This window comes from Ranitomeya imitator, chromosome 4, assembly GCF_032444005.1.
Source record: "Ranitomeya imitator isolate aRanImi1 chromosome 4, aRanImi1.pri, whole genome shotgun sequence".
Taxonomy (NCBI): domain Eukaryota; kingdom Metazoa; phylum Chordata; class Amphibia; order Anura; family Dendrobatidae; genus Ranitomeya; species Ranitomeya imitator.
This window is the reverse complement of record NC_091285.1, coordinates 580140292-580158136: the sequence shown is the minus strand read 5'-3', so window position 1 is coordinate 580158136 and position 17845 is coordinate 580140292. Positions and strand designations below refer to the sequence as shown.

At 41.8% G+C, this 17845-nt stretch overlaps 1 protein-coding gene across 1 annotated transcript in view; it reads right to left on the bottom strand.

Annotated features, from left to right (window-relative positions):
* MAP2K5 (mitogen-activated protein kinase kinase 5) overlaps positions 1 to 17845 on the bottom strand; it is a 192327-nt gene that overhangs the window by 42283 nt on the left and 132199 nt on the right. Inside the window, exons 15-16 of the mRNA XM_069766412.1 lie at positions 17209 to 17259; positions 8956 to 9027 (exon numbers count right to left, since the gene is read on the bottom strand). Coding sequence (XP_069622513.1) covers positions 8956 to 9027; positions 17209 to 17259 — 123 coding nt within the window. The remainder of the gene's footprint in view (positions 1 to 8955; positions 9028 to 17208; positions 17260 to 17845) is intronic.

Here is a 17845-nt window from a genome sequence, read left to right as displayed (position 1 = left end):
GTTAAAACTTGGTTATCTTTATTGCAACTTCATTAAAATGTTAAATGCATTGAGCCCTTAGAATTTCTGACGTGTCTCGGGCATTATTTAATTCCCTTAATCGTAGAGATGTTCTGCCTCTAATCTGTAACCTATTTAAAACCAATGTGGAGCAATCATTTATATACCGCACAAAAAGGAACGCAATATCAATAGTTTTATGAATTGTGACACTGATCATATACTCTATTATATCAAATGCACTAGTTGTAACAAAGTATAAAGGGTGTCCCATAAGAAAATTGTATAGTGTCACCAGTTATCACTGTATTACAAGTACACTTATACACTATATACATAGCTGCAGTGAACAATGCCACTGGTGATCACTGTATTACCTGGACACTATTCACTATATACAGAGCTCCTATGTATGTCACTGGTGATCACTATTACAGGTAGACTATACACTGTCCACAGAGCTCCTGTGAATAATGTCCCTGGTGATCACTGTATTACAAGTACACTATACATTGTATACAGAGCTCCTGTGAATAATGTCCCTGGTGATCACTGTATTACAAGTACACTATACATTGTATACAGAGCTCCTGTGTATAATGTCCCTGGTGATCAATGAATTACAAGTACACTATATGGGGGTGGGGGCGGTTGATTCTTCAACATAATTTTTTTTTTTTTTTTTTGGGGGGGGGGGAATTTTCTAAATGCCTAATGTATGCTATTTGGTATAAGCTGTAATTGTTATTTTTGTTAAATAAAAATCATCTGATTTGAAAAAAACAAAACAAGTACACTATACATGTATAATGAGCTCCTGTGTATAATGTCACTTGTAATCACTAGTGCTTGTACACTATATACAGAGCTCCTGTGGTAATATTTATGTTATTATTGTGATTTTTATTAATGATTAATATTAATGATCAGTAGTATTTGGTCACAATGTGGTGGTAGTATGTGGCCTGGTCATGTTGTGGCGGTATTTGTCCTTGTATGCATTATCATTTTGTGCATATTTTGTGGTAATATGTGATCTGGTCATGGTTTGGCAGTATTCATCCTTTGTATGTGGTATTATACGGTCACTATTTTGTGGTAATATGTGGTCCAGTCATGGTGTGGCGGTATTTATCCCTTGTATGTAGTATTCGGTCACAATGGGGTGGTAATAGGTGTGTCTAGTTATGGTGTGGTGGCATTTCGTGCATATTTGGCCTGTGGCTGCTGAGGCCAGAGATTAGGCGCAGCAGACAGTTGAGGTGACAGATGGACAGGAGGTCATACTTTCCAATTTGAGCAGGTTCCTTTAGTATTAATTTGAAAAACTTGTAGAAAAACATTTAATTCTATTCGCCATACTAAGAAGTACCTGAAAGTAACTGGAACAACGTGTACTGGATAGAAATCAATGAGACTGTACATGAAGGTAGAGGTAGAGTAAGAAGAGTACTTTTATTTTGCTGGTTTCCAAACAGTGAACCGGTCATTAAGAATTTGAATCCCACCCCTGCTCAAGTGATAATCTACTGCTGATAAAACTGTGATTTTATTGAAACTACAGCAAATAGTCCAGTAAGTGAAACTGATCTGGAATCAGGGTGTCTGCCCCTACAACATGCTGCTCTCAGTCTCACCTTAGGTGGCAAATACCTAATGATAGATTATCTTTAAGGTTATAGTCACATTGCATTTTACTCTCACCTCAATGTGGCTTGCCTGGAAAAAGGATTTTTAGGTCCATTGACTGTAATGATGTAGATGAAGTCACTGTCTGTTCTGTTGGACATCATTTACTTCAGTATTCGCCTATCTGAGGCGGGATCCAACATGTGGTTGACTGCATATTGGATCCCGCCTCAAACACGCGGATACTGCTAAAAATGATGTCCGACAGAACCCAGAGTGAATCTGCGTCATACAATCAATGGACCAGTCAGCGCATACAGTACATCCCGAATCCTGTTTTCCAAAGCTTCCAATGGAGACAAGGTTAAAAAGCAACAGTCTTAGGGGCCAATGCACATTAGATATATATGTCAGATGAACGCTTGATCACTTCACAGACATCTCTCCTAAGTTGCCCAAACACAGGACCGTTCACCTCGAGCCTTATCTGACAGGGACATATCTGTCTAAATAACAAAGACGTCAAGACGCCATTGTTTGGGATCATACTCATGTAATGTGATCATCACCACTCAGTAATGGTTACATTGTACAAAAATCACTATGTAACAAAGAAAATGTAGCAATCCAATGCCTTACCAAATACAATAAAAATACCAAATATAATAGGAATATAAAAATTCAAAAAATAGAGGAAAACAGTGACCGCTACAAATGATGAATGGCAGACCATTCGGAGAGCTGGAAAAAAACAACAAGGAACTCTAATCGTAGAAATCAAAATAATAAATGATAATAAGAAAAGAATAACTATGTATCTCAATAATATTGACTGTCTGTCACGGATATTCATTGGTCGCGGCCTCTGTCTGTCAAGGAAATCCAAGTCGCTGATTGGTCGCGGCAAAACAGCCACGACCAATCAGCGACGGGCACAGTCCAGAAGAAAATGGCCGCTCCTTACTCCCTGCAGTCACTGCCCGACGCCTGCATACTCCCCTCCGGCCACCGATAACACAGGGATAATGCCGGCGGTCAATCAGCATGACACCTGCAGTGTCCTGGATAACCCCTTTAAGGAGATGTATGTATATATATATATATATATATATATATATATATATATATATATATATATATATATATATATATATATATATATATATTATAGCCATTTTTTTGCCAAGTACAATTCAATAAAGGCATTTTATACTTCATTATGCTTTTGCACTGTTTATTATAATTTTATTGAGATACATAGTTATTCTTTTCTTATTATCATTTATTATTTTGATTTCTACAATTCGGGTTCCTTGTTGTTTTTAAAAATCACTATGTGTATGGCCACAGAGTGCCAGACCACGCCACTCCTACACAGCGTCACTATAACATTACTCCATGGTTGAGTGGGTACAGTATAAATGGACATTTTATTTTCTAGACCTTAGATGAAACAAGAGATCGCAGGCAGAACCAGGAACTGTAAGGCTGGCATCACACTAGCAGTATTTGGTCAGTATTTTACCTCAGTATTTGTAAAGGTATAGTTACACTAAACGACTTACCAACGATCACGACCAGCGATACGACCTGCATCCCTGCACTGACTGTGTCAGCGTCGGCAGTAACAGCGGTGACGTCACCGCTGTGCTCTGCTTTACGGCCGGTGCTGACACAGTGGACGGCGGGGGACGTGACAGACATTGGAATGTGAGTTTGTACTGTTTTTTTTTTAAAACTTTTACAATGGTAACCAGGGTAAACATCGGGTTACTAAGCGCGGCCCTGCGCTTAGTAACCCGATATTTACCCTGGTTACAAGTGAACACATCGCTGGATCGGTGTCACACACGCCGATCCAGCGATGACAGCGGGTGATCAGCGACCAAAAAATGGTCCTGATCATTCCCCAACGACCAACGATCTCCCAGCTGGGGCCTGATCGTTGGTCCCTGTCACACATAACGAGATCGTTAGCGGGATCGTTGCTACGTCACCAAAAGCGTGACGTTGCAACGATATCGTTATGTGTGATGCTACCTTTAGTCAAAACCAGGAGTGGAACAATCAGAGGAAAAGTATAATAGAAACATACGCACCACTTCTGTATTTATCACCCACTCCTGGTTTTGGCTACAAATACTGATGTAAAATACTGACCAAATACTGATAGTGTGACGGCAGCCTATCAGTTGCACTAGGGAGCATAACCCAAATTTATTGCTAAAAAAAACCAAACAAACAATTGGGGAGAATTAAATAAATATTCTACTCTACGTTAGGTCTAAGAATCAGCCATACTGGGAAATAGATATAACTAACAAACAGCAGAAAAAACAGCCCTTAATGGGACGTTGTGTAATTTCGAGCCATTCCCGGATTCATACTGCTCCCACTACTGATTCTTAATTTAGAGGAGATGCTCTTTAAGACTCATTTGTATAATTATCAATCATTTCGATTATAAACTTGTTTGGACGAACTGCTTATCCTCATTTATCTCGTCTTGTAAATGTTATGCTTGTACAACTGATGTGATTACTCTGAACATTTATTCTTGGTCTGATGGATTGCATTCACCTCCGCTAAGTGCGCAGAAATGCAGCAGGTAATTGGTTAAATAACAAATCCCTAAAATAACGATGATATTGAAAGTGCAGCAGATACGGGCGCTCGGATCTGATGCCACTCAGACTATAAAGGAATTGCTATACTCATCGCTGACTACTAGGGTACAGAGGTTGTATCCTCATAGATCACTCATTAGCGAGAGGATTCTGCTCATACTTTCTTCCTGTTTCAGGACAGTGACGTCATCCTATACACAGTGCCGAATGATCATAGTCCCCATACACAGGAATGCTTCGCTGGTTGTCTTATCTGCCCACCTAACAAAACGATCAGGTGATTAAAATTCAATAGGCTGAACCCTTCTCTGTCCTGACATCATCGGTCAGAGGACGGTAGGGAGGTCCCCATGTACATTTCATGGTTGTCCCAACCCACTGCAATTGACACTTCTAACTAATATGTATGAGGGTCTTAAAGGGAATCTATCACCAAGGTTTTGCGACCCCTATCTGAGACTCTGAGGCCAGCGATGTGTCACTTACTGAGCTCTCTGCTGTGACTTTCATAAAATCACATTTTTCTCTGCTGCAGATCTAGCAGTTCTCTTAATGCTGAAATCTGCATAACCCCGCCCACACCACTGATTGGCAGCTTTCTGAGTACTACACTGTGCATAGTCAGAAAGCTTCCAATCAGTGATGGGGGGTGTGGTTATTCAGAGGTCATGAATATAGAAGACTACATCGCAGCTGGTTTACTAGACCTTGTGTGATAAAATCAGCTTTATGAGCAGGAGATTATCAAAATTACAGCAAAAATCCCAGTAAGTGACATCACTGGAATCAAGGTCTCTATCCCTACATTACGCTGTTCTCAGATTAGGTGGAAAAAAAATCTGGTGATGGATTCCTTGGTAATGCAGCAAGAGCTTGTACATGAAATATTCAGGCCCACCTTCTCGGAGAAGATGAATTTAAAATGTGGAGGATCGGACTTCTCAACTCGATGTGGCATTTTCCTATGGACCTGGCATTGTTGTATATAATGTCAGGATTATGCAAAATACAAAGCTATATTAGCTCATTATATGTGTACAAATACATATCTATATTAGTCCTTATAGGTGTTGCTAGCTCATCACAAGGAGGGAGTGATTGGGATTCAGGGCATGCGCCAACCAGCTCCCCACATTGTGCCTTGTATTAGATAATATAGGGGATTTGGGGCATGCGCCAACCAGCTCCCCACATTGTGCCTTGTATTAGATAATATAGGGGATTTGGGGCATGCGCCAACCAGCTCCCCACATTGTGGCTTGTATAAGATATAATAGGGGATTCAACGCATGCGCCAACCAGCTCCCCACATTGTGCCTTGTATTAGATATGATAGGGGATTCAGGGCATGTGCCAACCAGCTCCCCACATTGTGCCTTGTATTAGATATGATAGGGGATTCAGGGCATGCGCCAACCAGCTCCCCACATTGTGCCTTGTATTAGATATAATAGGGGATTCGGGGCATGTGCCAACCAGCTCCCCACATTGTGCCTTGTATTAGATATAATAGGGGATTCAGGGCATGTGCCAACCAGCTCACCACATTGTGCCTTGTATTAGATATGATAGGGGATTCAGGGCATGCGCCAACCAGCTCACCACATTGTACCGTGTATTAGATAACATAGGGGATTCAGGGCATGTGCCAACCAGCTCCCCACATTGTGCCTTGTATTAGATATGATAGGGGATTCGGGGCATGCGCCAAACAGCTCCCCACATTGTGCCTTGTATTAGATATGATAGGGGATTCAGGGCATGTGCCAACCAGCTCCCCACATTGTGCCTTGTATTAGATATGATAGGGGATTCAGGGCATGCGCCAACCAGCTCCCAACACTGTGCCATGTATTAGATAATATAGGGCATTTGGGGCATGCGCCAACCAGATCACCACATTGTGCCATGTATTAGATATAATAGGGGATTCGGGGCATGTGCCAACCAGCTCCCCACATTGTGCCATGTATTAGATAATATAGGGGATTTGGGGCATTCGCCAACCAGATCACCACATTGTGACTTGTATTAGATATAATAGGGGATTCAGGGCATGCGCCAACCAGCTCCCCACATTGTGCCTTGTATTAGATATAATAGGGGATTCGGGGCATGCGCCGCGCCAACCAGCTCCCAACACTGTGCCTTGTATTAGATATAATAGGGATTCGGGGCATGCGCCAACCAGCCCCCCACATTGTGCCTTGTATTAGATATAATAGGGATTCGGGGCATGTGCCAACCAGCTCCCCACATTGTGCCTTGTATTAGATAACATAGGGGATTCAGGGCATGTGCCAACCAGCTCCCCACATTGTGCCTTGTATTAGATATGATTGGGGATTCAGGGCATGCGCCAACCAGCTCCCCACATTGTGCCTTGTATTAGATATAATAGGGGATTCGGGGCATGTGCCAACCAGCTCCCCACATTGTGCCTTGTATTAGATAACATAGGGGATTCGGGGCATGTGCCAACCAGCTCCCCACATTGTGCCTTGTATTAGATAACATAGGGGATTCAGGGCATGTGCCAACCAGCTCCCCACATTGTGCCTTGTATTAGATATGATTGGGGATTCAGGGCATGCGCCAACCAGCTCCCCACATTGTGCCTTGTATTAGATATAATAGGGGATTCAGGGCATGTGCCAACCAGCTCACCACATTGTGCCTTGTATTAGATAACATAGGGGATTCGGGGCATGTGCCAACCAGCTCCCCACATTGTGCCTTGTATTAGATATAATAGGGGATTCAGGGCATGTGCCAACCAGCTCACCACATTGTGCCTTGTATTAGATAACATAGGGGATTCGGGGCATGCGCCAACCAGCTCCCCACATTGTGCCTTGTATTAGATATAATAGGGGATTCGGGGCATGTGCCAACCAGCTCACCACATTGTGCCTTGTATTAGATAACATAGGGGATTCAGGGCATGTGCCAACCAGCTCCCCACATTGTGCCTTGTATTAGATATGATAGGGGATTCAGGGCATGCGCCAACCAGCTCCCCACATTGTGCCTTGTATTAGATATGATAGGGGATTCAGGGCATGCGCCAACCAGCTCCCAACACTGTGCCATGTATTAGATAATATAGGGCATTTGGGGAATGCGCCAACCAGATCACCACATTGTGCCATGTATTAGATATAATAGGGGATTCGGGGCATGTGCCAACCAGCTCCCCGCATTGTGCCATGTATTAGATAATATAGGGGATTTGGGGCATGCGCCAACCAGATCACCACATTGTGACTTGTATTAGATATAATAGGGGATTCAGGGCATGCGCCAACCAGCTCCCCACATTGTGCCTTGTATTAGATATAATAGGGGATTCGGGGCATGCGCCAACCAGCTCCCAACACTGTGCCTTGTATTAGATATAATAGGGATTCGGGGCATGCGCCAACCAGCCCCCCACATTGTGCCTTGTATTAGATATAATAGGGATTCGGGGCATGTGCCAACCAGATCATCACATTGTGACTTGTAGTAGATATAATAGGGATTCGGGGCATGCGCCAACCAGCTCCCCACATTGTGCCTTGTATTAGATATAATAGGGGATTCGGGGCATGCGCCAACCAGCTCCCAACACTGTGCCTTGTATTAGATATAATAGGGATTCGGGGCATGCGCCAACCAGCCCCCCACATTGTGCCTTGTATTAGATATAATAGGGATTCGGGGCATGTGCCAACCAGATCACCACATTGTGACTTGTATTAGATATAATAGGGATTCGGGGCATGCGCCAACCAGCTTACCACATTGTGCCTTGTATTAGATATAATAGGGATTCGGGGCATGCGCCAACCAGCCCCGCACACTGTGCCTTGTATTAGATATAATAGGGATTCGGGGCATGCGCCAACCAGCTCACCACATTGTGCCTTGTATTAGATATAATAGGGGATTCGGGGCATGCGCCAACCAGCTCACCACATTGTGCCTTGTACTAGATATGATAGGGGATTCGGGGCATGTGCCAACCAGCCCCCCACATTGTGCCTTGTATTCGATATGATATGGGATTTGGGGCATGCACCAACCAGCCCCCCACATTTCTTAATGGGGCATATGCAGAGGGGTTGTCCTCAAGTGACAGCCCTATATGACGGTCACTTTAGTTTACTACCTTCAATGATTCCTCGCTGTCTTACTTGTATCACAGACCAGATGTAGTAACATGGCAGCAGTATGTACAGTGCGCTGTCCTGTGACACCTTGGTCATAAAACCAGAGCCCTCAGTGGTCCATGCAGGGGGTGACTGTGGAGGGGCTGAGGCTTGGATACAGGGACTCACTGTACGACCGAGCCTCATTCCACATAAATTGTATTTTTATTCCTGTGCTTGACTTCTGATTATTTAAAATGCTACCTTTATACTATGATAATGAAGCGGCCGACTCCCATAGGGAAGCACGCTGTATATAAATGGAGCTATTATTACAACCATCACTGTCGGGGCTCGGGGGATCGGCTTCAAAATATGTGAAATTATGAAATCTATAACCGCACAGAACACTGTCCATTCCCTCTGCAGGACGTGCAGCCCATTTATAAACCCTGCGCTACTCTCATACAGGGTGATAAAATATCAATGTGAACACACGTCTATCAAGTGTCTGCACTGCACATATATACATTACAGTATTCACACATATACATGCACATTCTCACCTCCATAAACGAGATTCCCAAACTCCAAACATCAGAGTGAATTCCATATTGTTCTCCAGCAATGCGCTCAGGCTAGAACGTGGGAAAGAATGAAAATAAAAAACTAAATCATGATCAAGTAAAAAAAAACAATTTGTCAATTTCATAATGAATACCATATCACAGATGTAAATGAACAGATACCAAAGTTTGATCGTTTTGTCTTTTTCACGATATTGCCATTTTTCTTTCTCAGTTGCCATTTTTGCCCTGCCATATTGATGGTCTTGTCACCTTTGTAAAAGTGCAATTTGCCTGAACATGCTAGCAAAATAACAGAAAGTGAATATAGGTTCTCACAAAACTGATGGGAACAAGGTTAAAGGGGTTGTCCACTACTCTGACAACGCCTTCTGAATCCCTATGGTCCCCCCCAGTAAATCAACATTTATACTCCCCTCCGGTATCAGCGCCATTCCATGGGTGTCAGAACCGATTCTCACAGGGAGAGTGGCCAATCAGAGCTGGCTTCCCTCTCCCATCCTATGGGAAAGATCAAGACATCCAGAGGAATTGAAAGCAAACCCTCACTTCCCCCCACATGTCAATTACATCCATAGGAGAGGTGAGTGAAACCAGAGACAACTGGCTGTAGGGAGAGCTAGTGCTGACACCACTGGAGCGGCGCCGACATCAGAGGTTAGTATAAGTGTTATTATTTTACTGGGGAGATAGTTAAGGGTTAAAAAGGGGTTGTCCGAGTAGAGGTCAAACCCTTTAACATTTAAAAAAAATAATTGATAATAAAAATGCTCCCTACCCCTTTATGGTAGGGACTCACGACATAGCTAGCATGTGCCGAGGGGAGGCTTAAAGTCTGCTTTCAGCTGTAATATTAAAAACTGCAAATTTCTTGCTCATAGTTAATAATTCCGCTGCAGAGATGAACAACTTGTTTGACGCTGTCCTCGTCCGGCGTCCAGTCATGTCCTACACAGCAGCCGGTCTTCACTTTTGTGCTCGGCACCCTCAGCCTGGCATCTCGGGCGCCGCTAGCCAAGTACTAGCACTCATAGTATCAAGACGTTGTGGGGCCTAGTAAGCACCAACACCACCTAGCATGCCGGGTGAAGAACAATGACCGGCTGCCGCAGGAGGACTGGATGTCAGACCACAGCAGTAAGAATACAATTGCCCAATTCTTCTGCACAGCTATGCAGAAGCCGAGAGGCCATTACCGAAACGCAAACAGCTTGCGATGACTTTAGTAAACCTATACAAAGAGCAAATAATGTATATACTCCGCCATATAAAATATAATGATACCCAAAAAGAGAATGGACACAAGAGCTATAAAAGTAACAATTTATTGAAAGACAAGTATCTAAAATATTACACAAAAAATATATAAAAACACTAATACAAAAAAATGATGCAAAGAAAAAAGAGGAGGGAAAACCTAGTACCACGCACGGGTACAGTAAATAGCTATGGAGCAAGCCAAGAATAATTATTTATTATAGAGCAAGCCGTACATACACATGAATGGATCAGCTCCCCGGCAAGATAACTATAGTTAAAGGTACCAAACACAGGATAGATACTACTCAAAATATATAGACCGTGTAAGAAGATTATATATAATATAGCTATGCCAGGGGGAGGAATAAAGAGAGAGACTCTCCAAGCTCAAAAAAATATAATAATAAAGCAGACAGCTAGGCGGTAATAAGATATACTGAGAAGTAAATCTGGATAAATCCCCTATGAAACAGAGGCAAATAGAGGCCGTGCCAGAACCTATGCCTGCCAAGTGGCTAGGGGGGAACTACAGATAACATGCGTAACCAGTGTATACAGAAATCTCATACCAACCTGCTGCCGCTGCTGCCGTGCGTGGACAAGAGGCCCCGACGCGCGTTTCGCAATATGGCGCGCCCCCCGAAGAAGCCATATTGCGAAACGCGCCTCTGTTTCATAGGGGATTTATCCAGATTTACTTCTCAGTATATCTTATTACCGCCTAGCTGTCTGCTTTATTATTATATTTTTTTGAGCCTGGAGAGTCTCTCTCTTTATTCCTCCCCCTGGCATAGCTATATTATATATAATCTTCTTACACTGTCTATATATTTTGAGTAGTATCTATCCTGTGTTTGGTACCTTTAACTATAGTTATCTTGCCGGGGAGCTGATCCATTCATGTGTATGTACGGCTTGCTCTATAATAAATAATTATTCTTGGCTTGCTCCATAGCGATTTACTGTACCCGTGCGTGGTACTAGGTTTTCCCTCCTCTTTTTTCTTTGCATCATTTTTTTGTATTAGTGTTTTTATATATTTTTTGTGTAATATTTTAGATACTTGTCTTTCAATAAATTGTTACTTTTATAGCTCGTGTCCATTCTCTTTTTGGGTATCATTGCGATGACTTTAGGCTAATACAGCTGAAGATTACAACAACTTTCATGAAGCGGCAACATCTCAGCCACCCCTCTGCAGAGCGCAGACCCTATCGCTCACCTGTCGGACTGTTCTGCTGAGATGTCAGCAGAATACAGGCTGCATTCAGACTAAAAGCTTGGGTTACACAAGGGTCAACAGGTCTACCTAATGGAAACTGATGAGATGATTAAAAATGAGCCCAGTCGTAGGTTACAGCCACCACATCTACAGTGAGGTTGTCTTGCAGTCACGGCATTGCTGCCCTACACGGGCCCCAGTCACTAGATAACTCACTACCATGGCGGCTGATGTTCTGGGATGTACACAATGCCTTCTGGTGCCTAAGTAATAGTAACATCATTTTTAGCCTTTGATTGTTACTTGGCCAAGGTCTGAGTTCACTCAGAGCCATTTTCTTTGTGTGAAGGTCAGGAGAGTGTAAGAGTTAAGATGGGAGCACTCCCCTGATGGAGATTGGCGCTGTGCTCTTAATGCACCTGGCTGCCTGACACTTCCTCTCGGAGCCTCATAACCCGGGGGCCTCCATACAAGAAAACAAACTCAGAAATTAGTGCCAGCTGAGTGTGTTCTGTGCGCTTATCCAGGTCAGCGATTGTGAGGGGAAGGAACAGTAAATAAGAGTCACAAGGTGGGACCCTAATGTGCGGAATATCCCAGTGCTCCCTCCTGCTGCATCTCACCTGCAGAGACATCTAACTCATAACCCTGGTTCTGTATCTGGCAATATCAAGTATTTTACTCAACCGGTAATAAAGTGACATTAGAGTTAAAAGCAAACGTGTGCCTATTCAGAAGCAGGATTTTCTGTAAGATCAAACTACTAGTCTTGCAGAAATCTGGCAAAGACCTCAAGTTCCAGGTGCTTTTGGGTGCCTGAACCTCCACAACCTTAGCTGTGGAGTAAAGGGCTTGCACTAAGGTGAAGGATCGCTAGCACCTGTACTTTATACAGATGAGAAATCACTGCAACACATGTTCTGGGCTGCCCACTTCAATGTAGTAGTGGGAAGTCATTTAACATGCTTCAGATTTTTACACATACCTGTCTTTTCCAACTACACCTGTAGAAAAGCATGAATGGTCTTACATGTCGTATCCCCCATAAGTCAAAACTGTTTTGGGTTCTAATAGTCTAATCTATCTACAACTGTCACAATTCTCATGTTCTGTAACTTACCAACTCCACATTTTGAGTAAACATTTCTCCATCAGCATTCTGCCTGCATCATAGGTGCTGGAACCTCCTAACAGTCCCTTTCCAACATGCATGGTCTGATAGCTTGCCTATCCTGAACTGAAATCCCACCTTTCAGTTATGCCTATATGCAGTTTATCAGACACGAGAGATGGAGAAGTGACACAAAGATTTGCCTTCATATCCTATAATGAGAAGGATTCCAACTGACTGCAGGCAGCGGAAAGGTAGGGACAAACCTCTGACAAGGTGAATAGTAATGCCTAATTATTATTATTTATTTTTAGAGCACCACTGATCCATGGTGCTGTACATGAGAAGGGGTAACACACAAGATACAAATATACAGCGCGGTGAACAAACTAAAAATGACAGACTGGTGCAGAGGGCCTACATTCTACATTCTAGCTGTCAATACATTCATAAACATGTAGGAAGAATAACAGAAACAATATAAGGTGCTCCAAAATTATTATTTTATGGGAAGCAAAAGTATTTATTAAAATTAACAGGTCAGTAAAGCTGGAAAGTCATTTTAAGATTTATCCAAAACTGAACTCCATGTATATAATTAAGAGAGAACGTTTTATCACAGCTAGAGAATATGGGATAGATGTGTCCAGTCTGTTGGATCTAATCCTCTTTTCCAATTAGCAGATGGCTGTCCCCTTCATCTGCCAATCAGTTTAATACCCAACTGGGATCTCCCTTCATGTCATCAAACAGACCCTCAAATTAATTACTGTCCCAGTAAACGTGTGGATTAGATCTGGTACTGTTAAAGCCTTGAGGAACCCAGGAGTTCTATGCACCCTGTACAAGTTACAGTACCAATATAGGATGAGCATATATACATACACACACACGTATATTATAAGTCTGCATTACACATATATATCACAGTGTTCACACACACGTATATATGTACATGGTATTATCACAACTGTAATTATAATATACATATATACATACACACAATTCTAGTGCAACCTTTCTGCACATACATGTGTATATATATATATATATATACACATATACACACACACATATATATATATATAAATATATATGTGTACATATATATATATGTATATATAAATATACATGTGTACATATATATATACACACATACGGTACACACACACACACGTGCTTCTCACGAAATTAGAATATCATTGAAAAGTTCTGCAATACAAGAAGTGAAACTCATTATATAGAGTCATTACAGAGTGATGTATTTCAAGTTGTTTATTTCTGTTAATGTTGATGATTATGGCTTAGAGCCAGTGAAAACCCAAAAGTCATTATCTCAGTAAATTAGAATACTTTATAACACCAGCTTGAAAAATTATTTTAAAATCCGAAATGTTGGCCTACTGAAATGTATGTTCGGTAAATGCCCTCAATACTTGGTCAGGACTCCTTTTGCATCAATTCCTGCATCAATGCGGCGTGGCATGGAGGCGATCAGCCTGTGGCACTGCTGAGGTGTTATGGAAGCCCAGGTTGCTTTGATAGCAGCTTCAGCTCATCTGCATTGTTGGGTCTGGTGTCTCTCATCTTCCTCTTCACAATACTCCATAGATTCTCTATGGGGTTAAGGTCAGGGGAGTTTGCTGGCCAATCAAACACACAACAGTGATACTGTTGTTTTTAAACCAGGTATTGGTACTTTTGGCAGTGTGGACAGGTGCCAAGTCCTGCATTCCAAAAGGTTTGTTGGCAGAGGGAAGCATGAAGTGCTCTAGAATTTCATGGAAGATGGATGCGCTGACTTTGGTCTTGATAAAACACAATGTACCTACACCAGCAGATAACATGGCCATCACTGAATGTGGAAACTTCACACTAGACCTCAAGCAGCTTGGACTGTGGCCTCTCCACTCTTCCTCCAGACTCTGGGACCTTGACTTCCAAATGAAATGCTAAATTTACTTTCATCTGAAAACACCTTGGACCACTGAGCAACTGTCCAGTTCTTCTTCTCCTTGGCCCAGGTAAGACGCTTCTGGCGTTGTCTATTGGTCATGAGCGACTTGACACAAGGAATGCGACACTTGTAGCCCTGGGTATGTCTGTATGCGGTGGCTCTTGAAGTAATGACTCCAGCAGCAGTCCACTCCTAGTGAATCTCTCCCAAATATTTGAATGGCCTTTTCTTAACAATCCTTTCAAGACTGCGGTTATCCCGGTTGCTTGTGCACCTTTTTCTACCACACTTTTTCCTTCCATTCAACTTTACATTAATATGCTTGGATACAACACTCTGTGAACAGCCAGCTTCTCTAGCAATGACCTTTTGTAGCAATGACCTTTTGTCACTTACCCGCCTTGTGGAGTGTGTCAATGACTGCCTTCTGGACATCTGTTGTCAGCAGTCTTCCCCATGATTGTGGAGCCTACTGAGACAGACTAAGGGACCTTTTTAAATGCTTAGGAAGCCTTTGCAGGTATTTTTTGTTAACTATTCTAATTTACTGAGATAATGACTTTTGGGTTTTCAGTTGCTGCAAGCCATAATTATCAACATTAACAGAAATAAACACTTGAAATAGATCACTCTATTTGTAATGACTCTATATAATATAAGAGTTTCACTTTTTGTACTGAAGAACTGAAATATATTAACTTTTTGATGATATTCTAATTGAGTGTGAAGCACCTGTACACATACATATATACATAATAATCTAATAATAATAATCTTTATTTTTATATAGCGCTAACATATTCCGCAGCGCTTTACAGTTTGCACACATTATCATCGCTGTCCCCGATGGGGCTCACAATCTAAATTCCCTATCAGTATGTCTTTGGAATGTGGGAGGAAACCGGAGTGCCCGGAGGAAACCCACGCAAACACGGAGAGAACATACAAACTCTTTGCAGATGTTGTCCAAGGTGGGATTAGAACCCAGGACTCCAGCGCTGCAAGGCTGCTGTGCTAACCACTGCGCCACCGTGCTGCCCTACATATATACATACATACACACACAGCAGGCAAAATAAGTATTGAACACATCACCAATTTTCAAAGTAAATCTATTTCTAAAAGGCGTTGACATGAAATTCTCAGCAGATGTTGGTAACAACCTATCCAACCCACACAGGCAAATAAATCAAACCATATATGTCTATAAATTAAGTTATGTGTAATAATGAGAAATGACACAGGGAAACAAGCATTGAACACAAGAAAAAAGAGAGGTGAAAAGCCATGGAAAGTCATGACACCAATGAAATCTATCAGTAGTTAGAAATCAATCCTGTCACTTAGTGTAAAAGAATATCCAGCTGGTTCAACTGATGGCCTATAAAAAGGTGTCTCATTATAAAGACGCCACAAAAGAAACATCTAATGTTGAGTAAAACCAGTAAGCTGTCTCAAGACCTTAGCAACCTTATTGTTGCAAAGGATACGGATGGCATCGGTTACAGAAGAATTTCTAAACTACTGAAGGTTCAGATGAGCACTGTTGGGATCATAATCCAGATGTGGAAAAAACATAATTCCACCATGAATTGGCTACGAACAGATGCTCCCCGCAAGATTTCAAAGGAGTGAAAATAATTATCAGAAGAGTTGTCCAAGAGCCAAGAACCATCTGTGAAAAGCTACAGAAAGTTCTACTTGCTGATTCCAGGTCTGTTTCCAAGAAAACTATAAGTAATGAACTTAACCTCCATAGCCAGTATACACGCTCACCACACAAGACTCCATTGCTGAACAAAAAACATGTTCAAGCGCATTTACAATTTGCTCAGCCTGTGAAATACTGGTTGAATATTGTCTGGTCAGATAAAATAAAAATGTAACTCTTTGGCTGTTATAATACACACCATGTTTGGAGGCCAAAAGACGATGCATATCACCCCACAAAACACCATACCAACAGTGAAGTTTGGAGGTGGGAATATCATGGTGTGGGGCAGTTTTCAGCATACCGCACTGGCATACTTCATATAATTGAAGGAAGGATGAATGGACAAATGTACAGAGAAATTCCTGATAATAAACTGCTGCCATCTACCAGGATGATGAAGATGAAATGAGAGTGGACATTTCAGCAAGACAATGATCCCAAACACACAGCCAAGGAAAGTTTCAGAAGGTTTCAAAGAAAGAAAACGAAGCTGCTAGAATGGCCCAGCAAATCACCTGATCTGAATCCAATATAAAATTTATGGAAGGAACGAAAGCTCAGAGTTCATCGAAGGAGGCCACTTAACCTTCAGAATTTGAAGAGCATTTGTGTGGCAGAATGGGCCAAAATCAGATCTGAGCCTGCATGCGACCATATAGGAGGTGTCTGGAAGCTGTCATCACCAACAAAGGATTTTGTATGAGGTATTAAATAAATTTCAGTAAGTGCATTCAATAGTTTTTCCGTGACATTTCTCATTATTACATAACAATTTATGAACGTCTTTGGGTTGATTTCTTTCCCTGTGTGAATTAAATGGATATTTGATTCAAAACATACAAAACATAATATAATCTATATGTACATTTTTTTTTGTTCAGAAATACTGGCATTAGGATACAGTTTTACAGTTCCTAGTGTACAGGCTGCAATGAAAGATATAACCACAATATACCTGTCTAACTTACCGCCATATAAGCGTTTGTGCCCACATAGGTTTTGGCGATAGAATTCACCAGCTAGGACAGAAAGGGAATGATGGTGTTAAACCAACAATAGCATAAAACGGGCAATTATTTCTCATTTAATCCACTCATCAAACAAAAGGAGAATGAAATGGAGTGATGACATAAAAGACAAAATAAAAAATATATAGAGTGCTTTTATCTGCAGGCATTAAACAGAAAATGATTACACTTATTGCTTCCACTCCGATGTGTGAGCAAAGCGATTGTTAGTGGTGCTGAAGCTCCCATTTAGACAAACCCCTGGCCTGCTGTAAGTATCGGCATTCTCCGGTACAGTACAATTCACGGAAACATAATGTACAAAGCATCATTTACAAGAACATAGAGAAGTGCTTATGACTCATAGATGAGATCTACAACGGTTACTTACAAATGTGGCATTACTCTACATTTTACTTTACCAAGTAACATTTCTGCATAAAAATTTGGGCAAAGAAGTCAGAGGAATGGAGTATTCTAATGTCTAATTATAGCTGGAGGTGATCATAAGAAAAACGTGTGACTAGAACGGCGCCGCAGACAATACCATAAGAAAAATTACTTAAAAAGGAATTGTGTGCTTTGTATGGCTCCATCC